Genomic DNA, 22566 nt, shown 5'->3' with positions numbered 1-22566 from the left:
TTCAGTATAACTGTAGGGGGAGTTGTGAACAGTTAAACAAATTACATTATTGGATCAATGATTTTGACTGCACATGTGGCCCAGTTCTTAAAGCTCAGTAGAATATAGTCACATAACTGTGGTTATACAAGAACAGTGTAATTATTCATAGCTTAAAATAGCAATTTCATAATCCTTTGAAGTTACTACCTGATACTAAACCAAAAACACAAAGAATATGCAAAATATGTACCTTAAATTAAGAAACATGTTGTGTAATGCATTCATTTAATCTTATTTTTAGAATCTTTGTTACCAGCATGATAGAAAAATCCAGTTCATAGACCTCATGTTACGACATTAAAACATAAAATATAATGTAGCATTCAAAGGATGAATATATTGCTTCAAAACTTGGACCATATCAAAAAGGCAAAATAACTATTTTTTGCATCATACTTTGCAGATTATTGACGCACTTTTCACCGGACTACCATTTCTTTTTATTGTGACCAGGCACGTCAGCAGAAATGGTTTTTTTAAAAAGTACATTGTCATCCAGGCGTATTCAACTCAATTTTCTCGCAGATGTCAACATCAAGGCTCCTCATCAAAACTTATGACCTGATGTAACTGTGGCATTTGGTTTCCACTGCCTTTGGAGGGAAAGTATTCCAAAGCACCTCAACCTTCAGAGAGAAAACTAATTCTCGTAAATTTGTGTGCCATTCTTTTTAGACGTCACTCCTTAGTGCTAGATTCACTCATGACGTAACACTGGGTGGAATTTTGCATTGCCTTAAATGGTATGGGCAATGATGAGAAAGTCAAAAAAATGGCAAGAATGAAAAGACTCAGATTCCAAACATTCAGAAGAAAACTTTTTAATTTACCACTTACAATTTAAATGGTAAGTTTGGGTCTCATTAATGAGTGATGACTGCTGTATTTATCTTCATTTGCATTTTATTATTTGTTAATCTCATCTCTAAGCAGCTCCCAATTCTCCTCTCCTTCTCGAAAAAGCTAGGAGGGACTAATTCCTGGCATGAAAATCAGAGCTGTTACCAGTTAGCAGTAGCGAACCGGTTGTTTCTTTGCACCTTCATCCACTCCACCCTCACCATTTCCCTGCATGCTCATTGAATACCATCCTTTCTCATCTTTTGTTCACTTAAGAGGGCATCACCAAACTACCAGCCTCACTGTATTATCGTGGCTGCTTTTGGAGCAAATCTCAACACTTCAACCCTTCAGGATTTTACTTTGGAGTTAGAGAACATTTATTCCTTGCATAATTCTGCCTTGTCGCTTTGGCTGCAGAGAGGGACACCATTCTCATCCAAAATATGGGATGCAATTTATGGCACTTCATACCAGTATTAGGAATGTGGGTCCATTTATGGATAAAGCAGAACAACTCCATTGCTGTTTGACAGCACATGATCATTGATGTTCTTTGGACTTTGTTTTAAATGCAGTGAGAGTTTGTTTTGGACACAGAAAGGGTCTAAGGGAAAACTGGCATTTGTACTGAATTACGAAAGATAAAGTTGCCAAAGTCTTATCAGACAGTAGGGCTGCTTTCTCATCAGAGAGAGATGACTGGTAGTGATTCAACCTGCGGGTCACCATGCCTCAAACAAGGGAGAGGTTGAGAAGGAGGTTGAAAATTATACATTTAGAATAAAACCAGTGTGAATCTGAACGTCTTTTGCTGCCTAATGCAACATGGATTTCATGGATTAAATATAGTAACAAGCATGAACCTTGATCTCTTCAGATGGGAAGATAAAAAAAAGCAGAAAGTAATTCGTGTTTCTGATAGAAACAAAACTCCTGGTGGCTTTTCAAGATGCAATAGCTAAATCACACTGTAAGTTCAAGAATTATGTTTATCCACAGATGTTTTGTGAATGAGAGTCATTTAAGCAGCAGAAGAAGTTGAGATGTGCGCTCTAGTCACTTATGGTTAGTAAGTTTGCAGATAACACCAAGATCGGTGGTGTAGTGGGCAGTGAAGAAGTTTACTTGGGAATGCAGTGAGTTCTTGATCAACTGGGACAGTGGGCTGAGGACTGGCAGGTGGAGTTTAATTTACATAAGTGCAAGGTGTTGCAATTTGATAGGTCAAACCAGGGCAGGACTTACAAAATGTTAGGGCCCTGGAACAAAAAGATCTAGGGGTACAGGTTCATAGCTCCTTGAAGGTGGTGTCACAGATAGACAGGGTGGTGAAGGCATCTTTTGGTATGCTTGCTTTCATCAGTAAGAGCAATGAATATAGGAGTTGGGATGTCTTGTCGCAACTGCACAAGACATTGGTAAAGCCACATTTGGAATACTATGTGCAACTCTGGTCACCCTACCATAGTGGGGATATTATTAAACTACAAAGAGTGTAGAAAAGATTTACAAGGATGCGACCTGGGCTGGAAGGTTTCAGTTATAAGGAAAGGCTGGGACGTTCTCCCTGTAGCGTGGGAGACTGAGGGGTGACCTTATAGAGGTCTATAAAATCGTGAGACACAAGTAAGGTAGATAAGCAATTATTTTTCCCCATGGCAGGCAAGTCTAAAACTGGACGGCATAGGTTTAAAGTGAGAAGAGCAAGATACAATGGGTCCAGAGGGTCAATTTTTTTTTCCCACACAGAGGGTGGTGAGTGTCTGGAACAGTAGTGATGTAGTGGTGGAGGTGAGTACAATTTCATTATTTAAGAAATGTTTGGACAGACACATGGATGGGATTGCTATGAAAGGATATGAGCCTAAAGCAAGCAAATAGGACTAGTTTAATTGTTAAAACTGAGTGGCATGACAAGTTGGGCTGAAGGGGCTGTTTCCATGTTGTAAGCCTCTATAACTCTAATCCATTTACATCTTTAAAGTGAGAGGTTCTCTCCTATTCATGGCGGATATATAAAAATGACTTGGATGAAGGAACCAAATGCAATATTTTCAAGTACACGGCCAACATAAAACTAAGTTGGTTTGTGAGTTGTGCGGAGGATGCAAGAAAGGTTAGGGTGATTTATACATGTGCATAAACAAACATGTGGCAGATACAGCACAACATGGATAAATGTGAAGTTATAACTTTGCAATTGAATAGATAAAGAAAAAAATTATTTAAATAGTGATATATTAGCAAAGTATCGATGTACAATGGGATCTAAATGTTATTGTAAACTGGTCAATGAAAGTGAACAGGTAGGTGCTGCAAGCAAGTAGAAAGGCAAATTGTATACTAGCCATCAATACAAGGGGATTTGAGTTCAGAAATAGGAATAACTTAATGCAGCTTTACAGGACATTGGCATATTGCATGTAATTTTGGTCTCCATTTCTCAGCAACATATTTGCCATGGAAGAAGTGCAGCAAAGGTTCACTAGGCTGATACTGGTGACAGCAGGACTGTCAATCTGTCAGGTCAGATTGGTTCAATTGGGTCTGTATTCACTAGACTTCAGAAAAATGAGAGAAATCAGATTATAACGCATTAAATTCTAACAGGGCTAGACAGACCTCTTTGTAGGGAGCACCTTTACCCTGGTTGTGGAGTCTAGAGCCAGGGGTCATGTTCTCAGGATATAGGGTAGCCCATTTAGAACTGAGATAAGGAAATATTTCTTCACTCAGAAGGCAGTCAACCAGTGGAATTTGTGACCACAGAAGGCTGTGGAGGCAAATTCACTGACTATATTCAAGAAAGACTGATACATTTTTCGATATTAAAGGCATCAAGGGGTGTGGAGAGAAAGTGGAAAAAGAGTGTCGAGATGGGTAATCAGCAATGATCACATTGAATGGTAAAGCAGGCTCAAAAGGAGCAAATAATAATCAGGAACAGGAGCAGGGGCAGGGGTAGGGTATGTTCTATATTCTCTCCTGTGAAATTACAGAACTGTATCATTTAATGATCATGATGTCATCCAGAGTAACATACCAATTCTGCAGAGTACATCTCTTCACAACAATTAGGTCGACTGTGAAAGGATGCCAGAGTTATGGATAAAGTGTATAAATTCCTTGTAGAATAAATTCTGTTACAATGTGAGATGAGAATGTCAGCCCTTGACATCAAGGCCAAATTTGATAAATTGTGGTATGAAGGACCCTGGTAAAACAGGAGGTAGTGGGAATCAGGGTAAAAGTTCTCGGCTGGTTGCAGTTATTCCTGGCACAAAAGATAATGATTGTGATTGTTGCAGGTCAGTCATCTCAGTTCCACAACAGGAATTCCTGAGGGTGATGCCTTGGCCCAACCATCTTCAGCTGCTTCATCAATGACCTTCCCTCCATCATAAGGTCAGAAGTGGGGCTGTTTACCGATGACTGTACAATGTTTAGCACCATTCATACCTCCTCAGATACTGAGGATACACGTTGGTATATGTCCAAATGCACAAGACCTAGCCAATTTCCAGGCTCAGGCTGACAAAAGGCAAGTAACATTCACGCCATACGCAAGTGCCAGGCAATGATATCTCCACCAAGAGGGAATCTAATTGACTGTCCCTTGACATTCAATGACCTTAATGTCACTGAATTTCCCATTTCAACATCCTGGGCATTACCATTGACTAGAAATCTGAATTAGACTTGCCATATAAGTATTGTAGCTACATGAGCAAGTGAGCAGTGAGGAAGCTTGCGCTGAGTAACTCACCTTTTGACTCCCCAAATTCTATCATCTACAAGGTACAAGTCAGGAGTTGTTGGAATACTTCCTACTTTCCTAGATGACTGTAACTCCAACTACACACAAGAAGCTTGACAATATCTTGGCAGTGTGGAGGAACAGAGGGATCTTGGTGTGCAGATACATAGATCCCTTAAAATGGCCTCCCAAGTGGACAGGGTTGTTAAGAAAGCATATGGTGTTTTGGCTTTCATTAACAGGGGGATTGAGTTTAGGAGTCATGAGATCTTGTTGCAGCTCTATAAAGCTTTGGTTACACCGCACTTGGAATACTGCGTCCAGTTCTGGTCGCTGTATTATAGGAAAGATGTGGATGCTTTGGAGAGGGTTCAGAAAAGGTTTACCAGGATGCTGCCTGGACTGGAGGGCTTATCTTATGAGGAGAGGTTGACTGAGCTCGGTCTCTTTTCATTGGAGAAAAGGAGGAGGAGAGGGGACCTAATTGAGGTGTACAAGATAATGAGAGGCACAGATAGAGTTGATAGCCAGAGACTATTTCCCAGGGCAGAAATGGCTAGCACGAGGGGTCATAGTTTTAAGCTGGTTGGTGGAAAGTATAGAGGGGATGTCAGAGGAGGGTTCTTTACACAGAGAGTTGTGAGAGCATGGAATGCGTTGCCAGCAGCAGTTGTGGAAGCAAGGTCATTGGGGTCATTTAAGAGACTGCTGGACATGCATATGGTCACAGAAATTTGAGGGTGCACACATGAGGATCAATGGTCGGCACAACATTGTGGGCTGAAGGGCCTGTTCTGTGCTGTACTGTTCTATGTTCTATGTAATATCCAGGGCAAAGCAGCCCACTCTCAAACATTGATGTTCAGTAGTAGCAGATGTACTGCAGAAATTCTCCAAAGTTCCACACATAGCACCTTCTAAACTCACCACTATTATTATCTAGATAAGTAAGGGCAGCAGATAAATGGGAACACCACCTGCAAATTCTCCATCCCTCACTTGGAAATATATCACCTTCAGTATTGCTGCCTACAACAAATGTGTTGCATTTTAAGAAGACAGCACACTGTCAACTTCTCAAGTGCAACTAAAAAGGACAACAAATGCTGGCTCAGCCAGTGACAGAGTCATAGAGATGTTACAGCATAGAAGGGACCCTTCGCCCACTTGTCCATGCTGATTAGATAACCTAATTAAATCTAGTCCCATTTGCCAACATTTGGCCCATATAGTTCTAAACCTTTCCTATTCATATACCCATCCTGAAGCCTTTTAAATGTTGTAAATGTACCAGCCTCCACCACTTCCTCTGGCAGGTCATTCCATACACGCACCACCCTCTGCATGAAAAAGTTGCCCCCTAGGCCCCTTTTAAATCTTGATTCTCTCAGCTTAAATCTATGCCTTCTAGTTTTGGGTTCGCCAACCTGGGGAAAAGACCTTGTCATTTACCCTATCCATGCCCCTCATAATTTTATAAATCTCTATCAGGTCACCCCTCAGCTTCCAATGCTCCAGGGAAAATAGCCCGAGTCTATTCAGCCTCTCCCTATTGCTCAAACCCTCCAGCCATGGCAACATCCTTGTAAACAAATATCTCAGCAAGGGGCCCAACAATCACTTTCCTAGCTTCCCACAAAGTTCTAGGATGCATCTGGTTAGGTTCCAGCGATTTATCTACCTATTCGCATTTTAAGCTGTCCAGCACCCCCTCCTCTGTAATGTGTACATTTTCCAAGATGTCAGTATTTATTTCCCAACTTTCTATATCTTCCATTTCTTTCTTCACAGTAAACACTGATGTAAAATACTCGTTTAGTATTTCGTCCATTTCCTGCAGCTCAACACATAGGCAGCCTTGATGATCTTTCAGGGGTCGTAGAACATAGAACAATACAGCGCAGAACAGGCCCTTCGGCCCTTGATGTTGCGCCGACCTGTGAACTAATCTAACCCCCTATCCCATCATCATCCATATGCTTATCTAAGGACTGTTTAAATGCTCCTAATGTGGCTGAGTTAACTACATTGGCAGGCAGGGTGTTCCATGCCCTTACCACTCTCTGAGTAAAGACCCTGCCTCTGACATCTGTCTTAAATCCATCACTCCTCAATTTGCAGCTATGCCCCTTTGTACAAGCTGAAGTCATCATACTCGGAAAAAGACCCTCACTGTCCACCCTATCTAATCCTCTGATCACCTTGTAATTGTAATCTTGGTCCTATTCTCTCTCTAGTTACCCTTTTGTCTTTATTGTATTTGTAGAATCCATTTGGATTCTCCTTAACCCTATTTGTCAAAGCTATCTCATGTCCGCTTTTTGCCCTCCTGATTTCTCTCTTGAGTATACTCTTACTGCTTTAAGATTCTTCTCGGGACTTACTCTATCTCTATGATCTATACCTGACATATGCCTCCTTCTTTTTCGTGTACAAAGCCTCAATTTCTCCAATTATCCAGCATTTTCTATACCTACCAGTCTTGCCATTCACCCTAACAGGAACATACTGTCTCTGGACTTCCATCTCATTTTTGAAGACTTTCCATTTTCCAGCTGTACCTTTACTTGCCTGCGCCCAACCCTAGTCAGCTTTTGAAAGTTCCTGCCTAAAACCATCAAAATTGGCCTTCCTCCAATTCAGAACTTTAACTTTCTATCCTTTTCCATCACAATTTTAAAACTAACAGAATTATAGTCACTGGCACCTCAGTCAACTGCCCTGCCTTATTTCCCAACAGTAGGTCAGGTTTTGCTCCTTCTGTAGTAGGTACATCCACATACTAAATCAGAAAATTTTCTTGTACATACTTAACAAATTCCTCTCCAACCAAACCTTTAACATTATGGCACTCCCATTCTACGTTTTGAAAGTTTGAAATCCCCTTCCATAACCACCCTATTATTCTTACTGATCACAGAGACGTCCTTACAAATTTGTTTCGCAATTTCCCGCTGACAATTCCAAGAAGGTGATAATACCTTTCTGATTTCTCAGTTCCACCCTGGGTGTATTCCCAGGAATCAAAAATATCACTTCCCCTCCTCTCTTGTCCCTCTTTCTATCCTTCTTATCGCATTTATATCCTGGAACATTAAGCTGCCAGTCCTGTCCATCCCTGAGCCACGTCTTTGTAACTGCTATGATATTCCGGTCCTGTGTTCCCAGCCATGCCCTGAGTTCATCTGCTTTACTTGTTAGGCTTCTTGCACTGAAATAAATGCAGTATAATTTATCAGTCCTAACTCATTCTCTGCTTTGTTCCCACTTGCCCTGGCTGTTTGACTTGTTCCTTTTCCCAACTGCACCAGTCTCAAATTGACGTCTTTCCTCACTATCTCCCAGGGGATCACTGCTACTGCTACACGCAACACCCGCTACCGCACCGCCTTTACTACTTTAAATCCTCCTAAGCAGCTCTAGCGAATCTCCCTGCCAGTATATTAGTCCCATTCCAAATCAGGTGCAATCCGTCCATCTTCTGCAGGCCACTTCTACTCCAGAAGAGATTCCAATAATCCAAAAAATGTGAATTCTTCTCCACTGCACAGACTCCTGTGCATGCATTCATCTACTCTATCCTCCTACTCCTGCCTTCACCAGCTTGTGGCACCGGCAGTAATCCAGATATTACCATTCTTGAGGATCTCCTTTCTGACTGAATGAAATAAAATGTGAAGAATGTACTAAATGTTGAAAGACACTACCACACTTGCTCGTTGCTGTATTTTAGCCCATGAACTTGATGAAGCTATAGCCATGGACCTGAAAACATGGGACAAAGATTGGAATGCCTGTTACATTTAATAGATATAGTGACCAGGTTTGGCATATCCAGGTTGATAAACAATAGGCAGGCAGACTATCATGGACAGATTTATGGAAAAATGGAAAGGCAGAGACCTTGAGTGATCAACAAAATTCTTGCTATATAATGGAGATGAATTTATGAATAATGACTTTCGGGACATGTGTGAGATCTTAAATACTATGGGAACGTATACTGCTGTTCAGCAGTATTCAGCAGTGTTTTGTGCGAAAGAAGCCAGTCAATATCAATATGTTGCACAAGATACTGGCACATCAGGCAACTGTAAGTTACAAATAGGTACGGGGGTACTTGGAAACAACTTTTACAGATAACTAGAGGGAAGGCTGGGGGGCATACAGCTCAAAACAATTAGTTTATGGTCAGAATCTAAAATTGTCTTCAACACTGCAAGATGATCCTTCAGTGCTATAAGGAACAGTGATTGGCTCAATTTGTGCACCTGCCTTACAAAGCTCAGAGCTCCTGGAGGAGTCATGATATTTGATGCTTTGCAAATCCTCCGTTGCAGAGTGTATCAGGATATAACCTGTTGCTTCATACAGATGGATTTGAGGGCTCCGGAGTAGCATTACTGGCATGCTGTTATGTTTCTGACATTCCCTGCAGATAAACAGTTCTTGCATCTGACATGTAGCATACGCTCCAAAGGAGTGACTGGCACCTGTGGGGTACTTCTCAATCCTTGACGTATAAATGCATCCTCGATGTAACAGATGACAATTTCTCCAAAGCACCGTTTTACTTAGACTTCCTGCAAGATATGGACAGTCAAGCAGCTCATGCAGCAGGATTCTCCACTATTGCTGGCTTCCCCCAACTGCAGGGCCCAACAGACTGTATCCAAGTAGCTTCGTAACTGTTCCATCAACATTCTGCAAAGTTCTTTATCAGGAAAGGTTCCATTCCATCAATATTTGAACAATGCGCCCATCGATACAAATTTTGGAGGGGTGCGTGAGATACCCTTGGAGTTGCCGTGACTCTACCATACCAAAGAATTCACACATTCCAGTGTTCCAAGATCCACAGGGCATGAAGGAATAGTGGCTGAAAGGCAAATGTTAACTCCTACAAAATTAGCTCACAACACCTTTATAAAACCATTGACAAGACACAGAATAGAGATACAATACTACCCATGCTTCTCTCAGGACCAGAGTGAAACAGATTGTTGGCCTCCTCAAAACGAGGTTTTGATATCTGTACTTGGTGGAAGCTTGAAATGTAGGCCAAAACAAGCTGTGCTGCATCATTGTGGCATAGTCAGCCTTCATAATTGGAACTCAGAAAAGGGCACGGAATGTCCCGGAAGAAGAGAAAATGAGGGATTGAGAGCAATCCTCTGAAAATGATGCTCATGACATTAACTGGGTTACTTCCAGGATAGCATGATTGAAGTATGCACCATTTAGTGTGACAGGCTGAACAGAACTTAATAGAACAATGGTTCCAGAATGCATAATTTGAGCTTGGTCTTTCCTTCATTGTGTAATTTTCTATGGTTAGGTTCAATCAGCCCCTGGTCAGTACACAGTATATGTACCCCTGATTATTTCTGCACTACATGAATTTCTGTTGAATATGTTTTCTTCATATGCGTGTAGTACTGTCATGTGATCCTATCTTCAAGTATCTGCATATAACAAGCTCTGTTCACCATTAGGGAGAAAACAGCAGAGAGACAGAGTAGTAACACTGTGTGGCTCTGAGATAAGATGATTGTTAAGGCTTCACACAGGTAATGATATTGAAGTCTCTCATGATTGTCAGCAGCTTCGGAGCAATCTGGACACCTTTTTACCCATCATACCCATGTTCAATGTTTTATGTACACTGCCAAATTGCTCTAAAATATTTGAGCATCCTATTGGTCAATGTTTAACATGAGAGAGGAAACAGCTTGTGCTGTTTCTTACAATAGGCTAAGTGAAAGTGGAGATGCGAACTCCCCATTTACCTAACAACCTTGAAAATAATACGGTACCTTTAAAACGAGAAAAACTAAATGAAATGTTGTATGGTTGTATGGAATCATCACCAATTCCATTCCGTTGCTGAGAGGGCGGACGTAAGTTTGGATGATCTATATGTGGTGAGCTCTATCACTATGTCTGCCACCTGCTTGTAGCCTGTTATGTCCACATTAAGGTCAATGAAGTGTCCTCCATAAATGCCAACAAAACAAACTGGTCTTTGGCTTTGGGAAACGGAGTAGAAGGCATGCCCCTGTCTGCATCAATGGCGCTAAGGTGGAGATGGTTGAGAATTTCAAGTTCCTCAGAGTGATGATCACCAACAATCTGTCCTGGTCTACCCATGTTGACGCAATGATCAAGCGAACACAACATCTCTACTTCCTTTGGAGGCTAAGGAAATTTAGCATGTTCCATTACCTTATGCACTTTGTATGGTATCAAATGGTATGGTATGATCTACCTCCAATGCAAGCAAAACAAATCTTTTCACTGTACCTAGGTACATATGATGATAATCAAATCAAATCAAATTAAATTAAATTACAGTGCAATGCATGGCAGCAGCCAAAAATATGATGGTTCAAGGATCTATGATGGCTGATGCCATTCACAATGTCAGTTGTTTGCGAGATTAGCAATACTTGGCCATTATTACGTCTTTCATCCTTGGGATGTTCAATGATGCTGATCATTCCTGAATTTGGCGTATTTTCACCAGAGCCAACAGCTACAAAGAGACGACAGCAAACATTCTAAGAAGGTAAATGAACATGAATGTACAAAAGTACAGATTATTTTTTATAATTCATACCACCCATGCCATCTATGGGCCCAGAGGAATTTTAATCTTCCTTCCTTACCCACAATACCCAAGTGTAGTCCAAACATTTTTAGCTGTGGTGAAGGGAGTTTGCTCTTTAGTTGGCCATTGGCCTAGAAGACTTGATGGGTCATTCCCAGGGACATTTCGGCTACATTTGGCACTGGTGTGGGTCTGAAATTGAGGTACTTAATCACCATAGTGGCATTCCCTTCCAATAAAAGCTATCCTTTAACATATCAGAGCATGTCATTGTCTACCTACAGTTGGGACCTCTCATCCACCACAAAGAGAGAAAGAAAGTACATTATCCCATCCATGCTGCACATTGGCAGACATTTTGTCTCATTATTGCACAGTTGGCCTTGCTGAGATGGTGGCAATGTTTCAACTTCACGTCCTTGAGAGAGAGAGATGTAGGCTTCACCTTAGATGAATGCTGATATCCCCATCCTCCATTCTCCCTTTTGAGTTGTGGTCCCCGTATCCTCAATGGCCTTAATTAGAAATAATGCTTCTATTTATCTTCAGGTCTATGGCTCTGACTTGCCATGCTCTTGTTGACCATACTCATGTTGAGGACAAGTGATTGGATTTGAGAAACTCACCTCCTGCAGTCTCCCATTTCCTCCTACCCTTTATGGGATCTCAATCTTCTATGATGAATTGCCCACTTTTACTTTCTATCATCATTACCTTAGCAACTCAGTTCACTGAGTGCCAAGGCCAGAACCGAGCTTGTCATTTTCCCAGGAGGACTTTAACTGTACCTTTCTCCCTCACCTCTCTCCTCCAGCCCTGTCGTCATAAGCTCGCTGAGGATTAACACCCAAACACCCCGGAAATGACAGCATCCCAGCCTTCCAGGCTCACATGGAGACAGTCACTGACATAATTCTACGAAGGCCAGTATTCTGTCAATAAGTCACCCTTTATTTATACGTGCATAGCACATAATACTGATTCAGCTAGCTCAGAGCAGACTCCTAGAATGAACAGAACCCCTAACACTCCTGTTTGATCTGTCAACCAAGATTTGCTGATTGTACCAGGTAGTAGTCTCAATCAGGGAACTCATATTCTATGAGGTAATCTTGGCTGACCTCATTCCAATCACGACAGCTGCAACTGAGGATAGCACAGCCTCTAGGAATGCATGTCCGCAGCACCCCTACCTACATACGTCTGACACCTGAAATGATTGCAGTAGACCTGTGGGACTACCATGCTGCAATCCCTAGATTGCAAGAACGCTGATCCAAGGATACTGATTCATGGGCAATGGACAAATCACATGCCCAACTGACTGAATCAAAGCCCCTGGACTGAGATTAGATGAGCTCTTACACTAACGATCATGACACCCCCTGAATCACCATGGCAACCCTTCACTCCACTACTGTCCTTTGAAGTTCAGACATGGGCATTTGGTTGAAATGCATGCAGTGGGTTGGTCGCACAAGCTGCTGATACATGTTGCAGGTGTAACACTGACAAAGTTTGATACCATAGGAAAAAGTCCACCCCCTTGACTGTTCGGTGATCTGGAAAGTGACAAGCTCCCTCTGCACTAAACACCAATGCAAGCCAGAGAGGCTGTCAGCATTGCAAGACAAGTTTGAAGAGCCCACATGTTTCAGAGAAATGCAGGTTGGATAGTTTGGCAACCTGCAAGTAGCACTAAGAATGTAAGCTAAGAGCCATTAGATGTGTCCCTGCAGTCACAGTGACTTAGCAGAAATGTGCAAAGCACAAATTTTCCTTTCTATCAAAATGAAGTGCTTCGGGGCTGAAGTAGCTTTTGAGCTGATCTGAAAATCGGCACGATGACGCAGTAAGGCTGATGATACTGGAAAGAAACTCATGCATAAAAGCAATCACATTTTTTTAAACCCTTGAGTGATCAATCTGTTGTAAGATAATGAAATTTGACAATTACATCAAAGACAGACAATTCACTGATAACCACTTAAAACTGTTGATTAAAGTATAAATACATGCCACTGCTGAGAGAAGTGATTCTGGAGATATTGAAATTCAGCCACATATTCATAGTGGGTTCAGCTATATTAACAGACCCTGGTAACTGTAAACAATGGATACAACTGAAACTGAAAAACAGCTTTACTTTCAAGGTATACTAGATATCCTGTGAAAGAAGTCTGGGAACATTTGAGGGTTTTTTTTGTTTCCCTAAGTGCAAGTTCCTGAAGGATTCTGAGGACATTTTTTGTTTTAATTTCGTTAGACCTCTGGACATTTATATCTCTTTGTCTTATCACATTAGTGATCCCAAGTAACTTTACCCTTCCCCTCCCCAATTTCTGAAGAAGGGTCCAGACCTGAAACATCAGCTTTCCTGCTCGGCCTGCTGCGTTCATCCAGCTCTATACCTTGTTATCGCAGATTGTCCAGCATTGGCAGTTCCTACTATCTCTAACTTTTCTTTCAGTTTTGAATGCAGTGGAAACACATAGGAAATTAGTTTAATGCATCTCAACACATATATAATGCTATTCAATTAAATAGTCACTGTGTCTTGGTCGGAATCTACTACTTGCATCTAACTATTGAACCTGAAAGGACAGTTTTTTGTATTTCAAGCTCCCTCAGTGGGTGACTTGGAGTGGAACTTGAAGGTGATGGTGTTCCTCTGTATCTGTTGTCCTATTCCTTCTTGGTAATAGCTGCTGTGGATTTGGAAGGTAATTCAAGGGCCAGATGGTTGTTTCTTTAGGTTCCTCATTTGGGATTGGGTTTGTTCCATGGTCTGTGTCTATGAGGCCATGAACAGCATCTACCTACTAAAGTGGTCCAATCCCACAGAAAGTGCAACATGAGCTTGAACCACCGATGGCACAGGTGCAGTATGCAGACAGTTGTATCTGCATTCTGCCTCAGTGAAAAGGACCAGAGATGGGAACTTTTTTAACAATTGATATTCTTACAGGAATGTGCACTTCATTGGCTGGCCAGCATTTATTGGCCATGTCTAATTGCACTTGAGAAGGTAGTGGTGAGCTGCCTTCTTGAACTGTTGTAGCAACTTTTGCATGGGTACACTCACAGTGGCAGTGAAGGGACAGATGTATCCTGTTTAGATGTGTATTCCCTGCAGTAAAAGCAATGCAACAGGGGATTGAAAGTTATATGTCCCCGAGCTCCAAATTAAAAGACTGAAACCCTACAGTGGTGTATGAATTGGCCTAAAAGCAGTCTTGATAATGTGGTGAGGCCAGTGGTTTGATGATGCCCACTTGTCCTTGATGCATGCAAGGAGAGTGAGGGTTTGAAGGCCTGGAGAAGCAAGTGGTGAACTGTTGCCATCGATTCTTGTCACTTTGTTATGGCCAGTCCCCAATTTGTTATGGTTCCAGATAGAATATTCCAAATCATTAGGCTCCCAAGTGAGGAATGACGAATTAGCCACACTCGCAAACACCACAGCCTTGACCAGTTGCAACTTTTCTCCCAAAGCCAAATGAACAGTGATATATTTACAAGATAGTGGGTGACTTGGAGTGGAACTTGAAGGTGATGGTGTTCCTCTGTATCTGTTGTCCTATTCCTTCTTGGTAGTAGCTGCTGTGGATTTGGATGGTAATGTTGAAGGAGCCTTGGTATATCTCTAAGTTCATTTGCAGATGGTGCATACTGCTGCTACTGTGTATTGGTGGTAGCAGAATTGATTATGCATATGTGCTGCTTTGTTTAGGATGGTGTCAAACCTCTTGTGTGTTGTTGGAGCTGCACTCATTCGGGCAAATGCGAAGTATTCAAACACATTTCTGACTTATGTCTGACATATAGATGGACAGGCACTGCAGAGTTGGAATCGAAGCAACTCAGTGCAGGTTTCCTGATATCCGACCTAGTCTTGTAATGCCAGTATTTATTTGAATAGTCCTGTTCAGTAACCCCAGGATGTTGTCAGCAGGGGATTCAACAATAATAATGACATTGAATGTCAAGGGTAGATGGTCAGGTTCCTTCTTATTGGAGATGATCATTACCTGGCACTTGTGCAAGAGGAACGTTTCTTGCCAATTGTCTGTCCAGGCCTGGATATTGTCCAGGTCCTACTGCATTTCAATATGGAATGCTTCTGTATCTGAGAAGACATAGTAATACTGAACATTGTGAACTTCCCTACTTCTGACTTTGTAAGCGAGAGAAAATAAGCAAAGAAGTAGCAAAACCTTTTGGGACAAGGACACTACTCTGATCAACTCCTGCAGCAATTTTCTGGAGCTGAGATGACTCGCTTCCAACAAGCTCAACCACTTTCATTTGTACTAGGTGTAATTCCAACCAGTGGAGAACCTCTGCAAACACTTGGGAATCTCGGGATAAGATACTGTCTGCACGTATGATTTCCAAGTCAAAATAAAAACCAAAAGAACTGTGGATGTTGTAAATCAGAAACAAAACAAAGTTGCCGGAGAAGCTCAGCAGGTCTGGCAGCATCTGTGAAGGGAAAAACAGAGTTAACGTTTCGGGTCCGGTGAGCCTTCCTTGGGTCACTGGTCCCGAAACGTTAACTCTGTTCTTCCCTTTACAGATGCTGCCAGACCTGCTGAGCTTCTCCAACAACTTTGTTTTTGATTCCCAGTCACTTGTGCTCAGCCAAAATCTAGGCCGAACAGTTGAATCAGTTCACTATCTTATTAAGTCATACAAATTATGAAGGATTCCCATTTCCTAGGTATCTGTCCCAGGTAAGATATTGAGATTCACACATGAAACTCTGGATAACTTACTGCTGATGTCAGTCTTGATGTCAGCCAACTTGAAAAGAGGTGCAACTTGATCATAGTAGACTTGTTTAGCTTCCTTTCTGTGACTATATGGGTTAATAACAACTTTCAGGTATTTTGGTCTGTTTGGAAAATGCTCTGTAAAATAAGCAATATAAATATTTCATTTGTTATTCAACTACAGTCTCTTTAATTAATTTAACAATGTCACTTTAATAATAATTAGAACTATATTTTCCTTATAGGTCAACTTTCCTGCGACAAATTCACAATTTACCTGTGAGTATCTGTTTTATTGCAGTTCTTGCATTTTTTTATGCTTATCTGTAAACTATATCCACATTGGTTTCTAAACTTATGGTAAACTCTATTTTAGGCAACCTAACTACTATTTGGAAATGCAAGTATTCAAAGTTCACTGTGCAGTCACTTCTTTCATTGACCAGGAGAAGTTCCAGATACACAGTAAACTTGCACAACTAAAGTTATTTTGTCGTTTGTCATAGAATCCCTACAGTTCAGAAAGAGGCCATTTGGCCTCTCCACACTGACCTTCAAAAAAAGCGTCCCATCCAGACACCTACCCTATCCCCATATACCTGTATTTGCCATGACTAACCCACTTAGCCAACATGTCTTTAGGCACCTCAGAAAATTCAGCATGGTCAACACATCTAACCTGCACATCTTTTGACTCCAAGACAGTAGGAACTGCAGATGTTGGAGAATCTGAGATAACAAGGTGGAGAGCTGGATGAACACAGCAGGCCAAGCAGCATCGGAGGAGCAGGAAGGCTGATGTTTCGGGCCTAGACCCTTCTTCAGAAATCTGAAGAGAGGTGCAACTTGATCACTGTAGACTTGTTTAGCTTCCTTTTTGTGACTATATGGGTTAATAACAACTTTCAGGTATTTTGGTCTGTTTGGAAAATGTTCTGCAAAATAAGCAACATAAATATTGCTTCAGAAATCTGAAGAAGGGTTTCGGACCAAAAATCCAGCCTTCCTGCTCAGCCTGCTGTGTTCATCCAGCTGTACACCTTGTTATCTCATCTTTTGACTCCCATCTCTTAAAAAAATGTTATTTTTATAGATCAACTGCACTCGTCTAAAATCAAAACTGGAAGATTGTTACAGCTTCTTTAAAAAGCCAAAATTCTGTAATTTGCAGCTTGGCTCCTTATCTCCAGAAAATACCATCTTGTCTCAGAACATATCGCAATGCGATCTGTTTCCAAAGCATATATAAAACAAGAACAATGAACACTAACCATCCACATGTGTTCTGAATTGAACTCCTTGTTTTGATAGTATTTCTGGTAATGAGTGCATATTTCTGGACTGAATTTTCTCATTTTTGGCAGAGTTCCTTTGAATGAGACTTATTGCAGGCAGTCTGTCATGACTAATATCAACTTTTTTCATGCAAACTTCCACTCTTCAGCTCATTAAGTATGTAAATGCACTGGTCGAGCACCAGTCTCATGGAATTGAATGGCGTGAGAAGCGTAAGTGCTTACCATTGCAGACTCAACATTCATGCTACTGGTACCATATTTAAAAATTGAACTCTACACCATTTCAGACAATACATCAGGTGGAACTGTCCTTAATACTGTGTTATATACTGTTATCTAGATGAAAATGGCTGGATTCTTACACAAAGATCTGGTGGACAGGACTGACGTAGCAGAGGGCAGTGTTTCTTCTGCTGACCAGCAAAGGAAGCGACACCACAGGACTTAGCCAACGTAGACCAAGATAGCTGCCTGGGTCAGCGCTATCGCCAAAGTACAGATCAATCTTCTGCACTCCACAACGATAGGTGTCACCACTTTCTCTCTGATATCCAACACTCACTTGCAAATTCTGTGAATGTGCACTCATTTCATCAAGGCTCATAGACTACAACTCTTTTTATTTCATATGTCATGTCAACTCCAGGACCCTCAATCACCTCACCTACCCAAGGTTATAATTCGTGCTCTCTGACCTTCCTATTTAGTGGCGACACCATATTTCCTCTCCTGCTCATGCATCACCAATAACTACTCTTCCATCATACTAAATAGCTCCCTTCGTCTCACTGCAGGGAAAAATTTACCCGTTCACACAATTGAGGTCTCCAGCCCAACTAATATACCTATAACCCAGCAGGATTGACTGGCCAATCCAAAGGACTGAAACTGTACAAGCACCATGTCTTGATGGCATCTTTTGCATAACCACATTTAATCTTGATTCCACTAACGACGTGTTTCCTTTGACTTTCATACATGGTCATTTGGCTGAAGCATATGTATTGTGTTTACCACGCAAGCTGTTGCCACATGATCTAAGTGTGACACTGATAATAACATAGTGCCATAGAACAATATACACATCCCATTGACTGTTTGGTGCCCCAAACCACTATAAGTTGCTTGTATACCATCTGCACCAAAACAAAATGCAAAGCACGGAAACTGGTAGCCATTAAGTGGCTAGAAATTGAGTAAGTATTAAGAACGTGCCATTAGATGTATCCGGTTTAGATGAGTGTGTATCCCTGCAGTAAAAACAATGCAACTGGGAAATGAAACTCGTATGCCCCTGATCTCCAAATTAAAACATTGAAACCCTACAGTGGTGTATGAATTGGCTTAAAAGAAGTCTTGATGATGTGTTGAGGTTCATGGTTTGATGATGCCCACTTGTCCCTGAAGCATGTAAGCAGGGTGGTGAGGGTAGAGTTGTTTGAAGGCCCAGAGAAGCAAGTCGTGAACTGTTGCCATAGATTCTTGCCACATTGTTATGGCCAGTCGCCAATTTGTTATGGTTCCAGATGGAACATCCTAATTCATTAGGCTCCCAGGTCAGAAAAGATGATTTGGCTGCATTCTCTTAACAACACAGCCTTGACCAGTTGCAACTTTTCTCCCAAAACCAAATGAAATTATGTTTTAAAAAGCAGCCAATTCAACCAGGCTTGCTCGAGTTAACAAAGAGTGAGTTTATTAGTTCCTAAACTAATAAAAAGTATCACAAACACACATGTACAGAGATTAAAAATAGGTGGTGAATCTAAAGAAAAAGGAAAACAAAAAGGTCAGTCTCTGAGATGATCATATCAACAGAAGACTGTTGCAATTTTTACATTGGATAGGTCAGATAGCGTTGATGGTGGTTGAGTAGTTGATTTTGAGATTAATGGTTTTGCAGGTTAATTGAATTCTTTTTCATCCTGGTTCTTTTTGACTAACACACACATTACAGCAGCTGCAGTCAGTTTTTAACCCCTTTTTGTTTCACAAGCCTGGGAGACTAATATTGGCTTCCTGCAGAGAGTGGAGTGGGTCATCAACCTCTCATTATTCCTTCTTTTTCATTTTTTTTCCTTTAAAGTTCCACTGACTTTGCACAGATGTGATTCTACACATCTACACAAGGCTCTGCTAGTCACTGAATTTACATCCACAATCATCCTTTGGTTGAAATGCTTATTTTGTTTAGAAGAAGATGAGAGAATCATATTAAAAGTTTACATTCAGGCTTCTGATCCATCGTCATGACAGCATATTCCCAACTTTCTCGACATTGTTCATCCTGCTTTAGCGATTGCAAATTTATACCTTCTGATTCAAACTAGGGATTAAATAGTCATCTTTCTCCTCATCTTCAGTTCTCTGAAGGCTGACCCACCCTGCAATGCAACGATCTCCCCCCACTGGTAGTGAGAAGACAGAGCCTTAATCCATCCAAATCAGTACAAGAATTGACTTACATGTTGGTGGCACAAACTCATTCAGGTCAGTCACCCGGCCAAGCGAGAAATCAGAGTTTCTCTAGCAGCATGAACTTTCATTTCCATGTTTTAGTCTGGATTAGTAACAGTAGAGGCTCTGATTTTTTTTCAACCACTCAGATGGTCAGGAATCTCTCCCATTTTTACTGCCTGCCATTGGTATATTTTAGAAGGAGTTTGGAAATTTACACTTAGACTGTGTTATGAACTAATCTCTCCTGGCCAGCAAGTCCTAAAGTGGGATTTGAACCTGGAGCTTCTGGTTCAGAGGTAGGAATGCTACTGACTGCTCCGATTGCTTGAAATAATGTCATGCAATTTCAGTAGTGACTGTTAGTCAGCACATTGTATTCAGTAGCAAAGTGACACCAGCCCAATCTTACTTCAAAGATTTTATATCCATTACACTTATAATTTTCTCCATTATGCTGTCATTTTCATTACGGTACAAACTAGACAGGATGTCTGGTATAACACAATCCAAGCTGAGCCAATCAGATTGGAGAGTTCTCATAGACTGCACAGCGAGAAATTAAAAGCATTGATTATTACTCACATTTCAGTCATTTCACAGGAAGTGAAACAAATATTACAGCATTCCCATAGGATCAAAATAAAAACTAAAATGTAAGGAAAAGTAAGATTAAGCATAACATTTTCATTTCATAAGTTAAGGAAATCTTTCATGATGGAATGGTGAAAATGTCATTCAAGGCTTCAAAATTTACCTTTTCAGAACCAAAGTGATTGTTCGGCAATAATTCTTACAAGGCATAACAATTCAAAACTCAGTCACACTTAAATCAATAAAGATTAACTTTTAAACTGTTCTTTCATGTTAATGTTAGTCTATGAAAAACTGAAATTCACATCAGGTCTACTGGTGGTCAGCTGACTTCACTGGCAATGATGACAACCATGTATCCTGTGAAGCAACATGGTATCACTGGCTACAAAGTTCAAATTTTGTCATGCATGCAAGCATATATGCTGAAGAATGCTACTTCTGTTACATAATGATAGTAAGCGCTGATGATGTTGACAAATGTTGAGTCTGTAAAACCTAAATGCCCAAGAGAATTTGCCTTAGCCTTCTTTAGGTGCCTTCAACTCACAAATCCTAATCAAGATCCATATGTCTCCTTATACTGTTCTGCAATTGGCACTTGTCAGGCCACAATCAGTCTCCCATAGCCCATTCTCCACGTGTAACTGTGCCTCACATCCATTGTGAATATTACAACTGAACCACAGATCCACTGGCACGTGGATCCAGAACTAATTATGCATAGAAATCACACTCTGAATCCAATTACTCTGCAACACAACACCACTTGCAAATTGATGTGTTGTGCCATCACAATGCTTTACACTACTAAAAAGTCCAGCCTAACAAAACCTTTACAATGAACTCTTATTTATTAATCAGGGCGTATCACTTACAATAAAATTGTAATTTGTTTCAAAATTTGTTTTAGAATTTATTTTCACCTTGTAGAACAATCAGGTGCTGAGCACATATCAGCAAAAATTCAAGGTTCTAAACAACTGGAAAATGGTTGTTTGCTGTATAATCCTCTCTGCAGCATTAATATATGCAGGGATAAAAAACCATTCCTAGTTGAAGGTTTTCAGTTTTTTTTTCCTAGCATGGTAAACATCATTATATGCTAAGATAAGAAAATATTGTAATGGACTATTTTCTAATTGGCTGAAGTTCTTAGTGTTCAACAAATTTAATTTAGTTTCAATTCCAGCCATGGAAATTCCACAAAAGTGGAAAACACTGAACATATACTCCTTATTTCCCTAAGTGCATCACTCCTTCGTGACCATGACACCTGAATGACCTTCTGGCCATTGAGGCCCTGACCTGCTAATGAGCATAAAATAATGGTAGAAGAGCTGAAATTACTCATGCCACCATCCCTACAGAATTATAGAAAGCATAAGATATGAAAATGCTAGGATCATAGTTCAGATCAGAAACTGTAGGCAACAGAAAAAAAGTTTCTCTCCTGGGGAATAGAAGGGCAATGCCTCTCAACAGGGATTCAATGATAACCTTGGCGCACAGTTGGTGATGAGATCTGATACTACAATTTGCTGCATTTCTAGCCTGCCAAACACTGGGGCCACAGCAGGAGCAGGTGCAAAGGAGATTCGCTGCTGTTAGTCCGGCTCAGTAAGGGGATAACTTCAAGAGGATAAAAACGGAACAGAAATGAGTTGAACTTTGAATATAATCTAGAAATTAAAATGCTTTATTTTTACATGCCTGTACAATATTTGACAGCTATTCATCAAAATCTGTATGCTAAAAACATTTGTAAGCAGTTAATGTTCCAAAAACGTTTATTGAAATGTGTGATGTTTTATATTTCATGAATCTTATCCTTGGGTTGTTTTGTTATTTAAAAAGACAGTTCCTATCAGTGACATACTTTTGGGAAATGAAACAATGTTACCACTTTCATTTTTATAACCAATTACACAAATTTAAAACGGCCATTTAAGATGGACTGACCCACAGTTAAATGGTCATAACCACAAAAATGTTTACAAATTCATAAGTAATAGATATGGGAATGAGAACATAGCATGATGCCGCTTTGCACCATGACTCATATTTGCACCAGGGCCTGGAGTTTAAATCTTGACTACTATTTCAGTTTCAGCTTTAAGTAAAGCAAAGTTATGGCGTTTTGACTTGTTGATAATGAATGAACAAACATGATGCAAGTCTTGCTACATT

General features: G+C 40.7%; 1 protein-coding gene across 4 annotated transcripts in view; it reads right to left on the bottom strand.

The window, feature by feature from the left end:
• cerkl (ceramide kinase-like) overlaps positions 1-22566 on the bottom strand; it is a 155768-nt gene that overhangs the window by 51150 nt on the left and 82052 nt on the right. For 2 of the 4 annotated variants that reach the window (XM_048535331.2, XM_048535329.2), the window contains one exon: positions 16031-16165. The exons of the other annotated variants lie outside the window; for them this stretch is intronic. In XM_048535331.2, coding sequence (XP_048391288.2) covers positions 16031-16165 — 135 coding nt within the window. The remainder of the gene's footprint in view (positions 1-16030; positions 16166-22566) is intronic. 4 annotated transcript variants of the gene reach the window in all.

This window comes from Stegostoma tigrinum, chromosome 7, assembly GCF_030684315.1.
Source record: "Stegostoma tigrinum isolate sSteTig4 chromosome 7, sSteTig4.hap1, whole genome shotgun sequence".
In the NCBI taxonomy this organism is placed as follows: Eukaryota; Metazoa; Chordata; class Chondrichthyes; order Orectolobiformes; family Stegostomatidae; genus Stegostoma; species Stegostoma tigrinum.
This window is presented reverse-complemented; position numbering and strand designations above follow the sequence as displayed.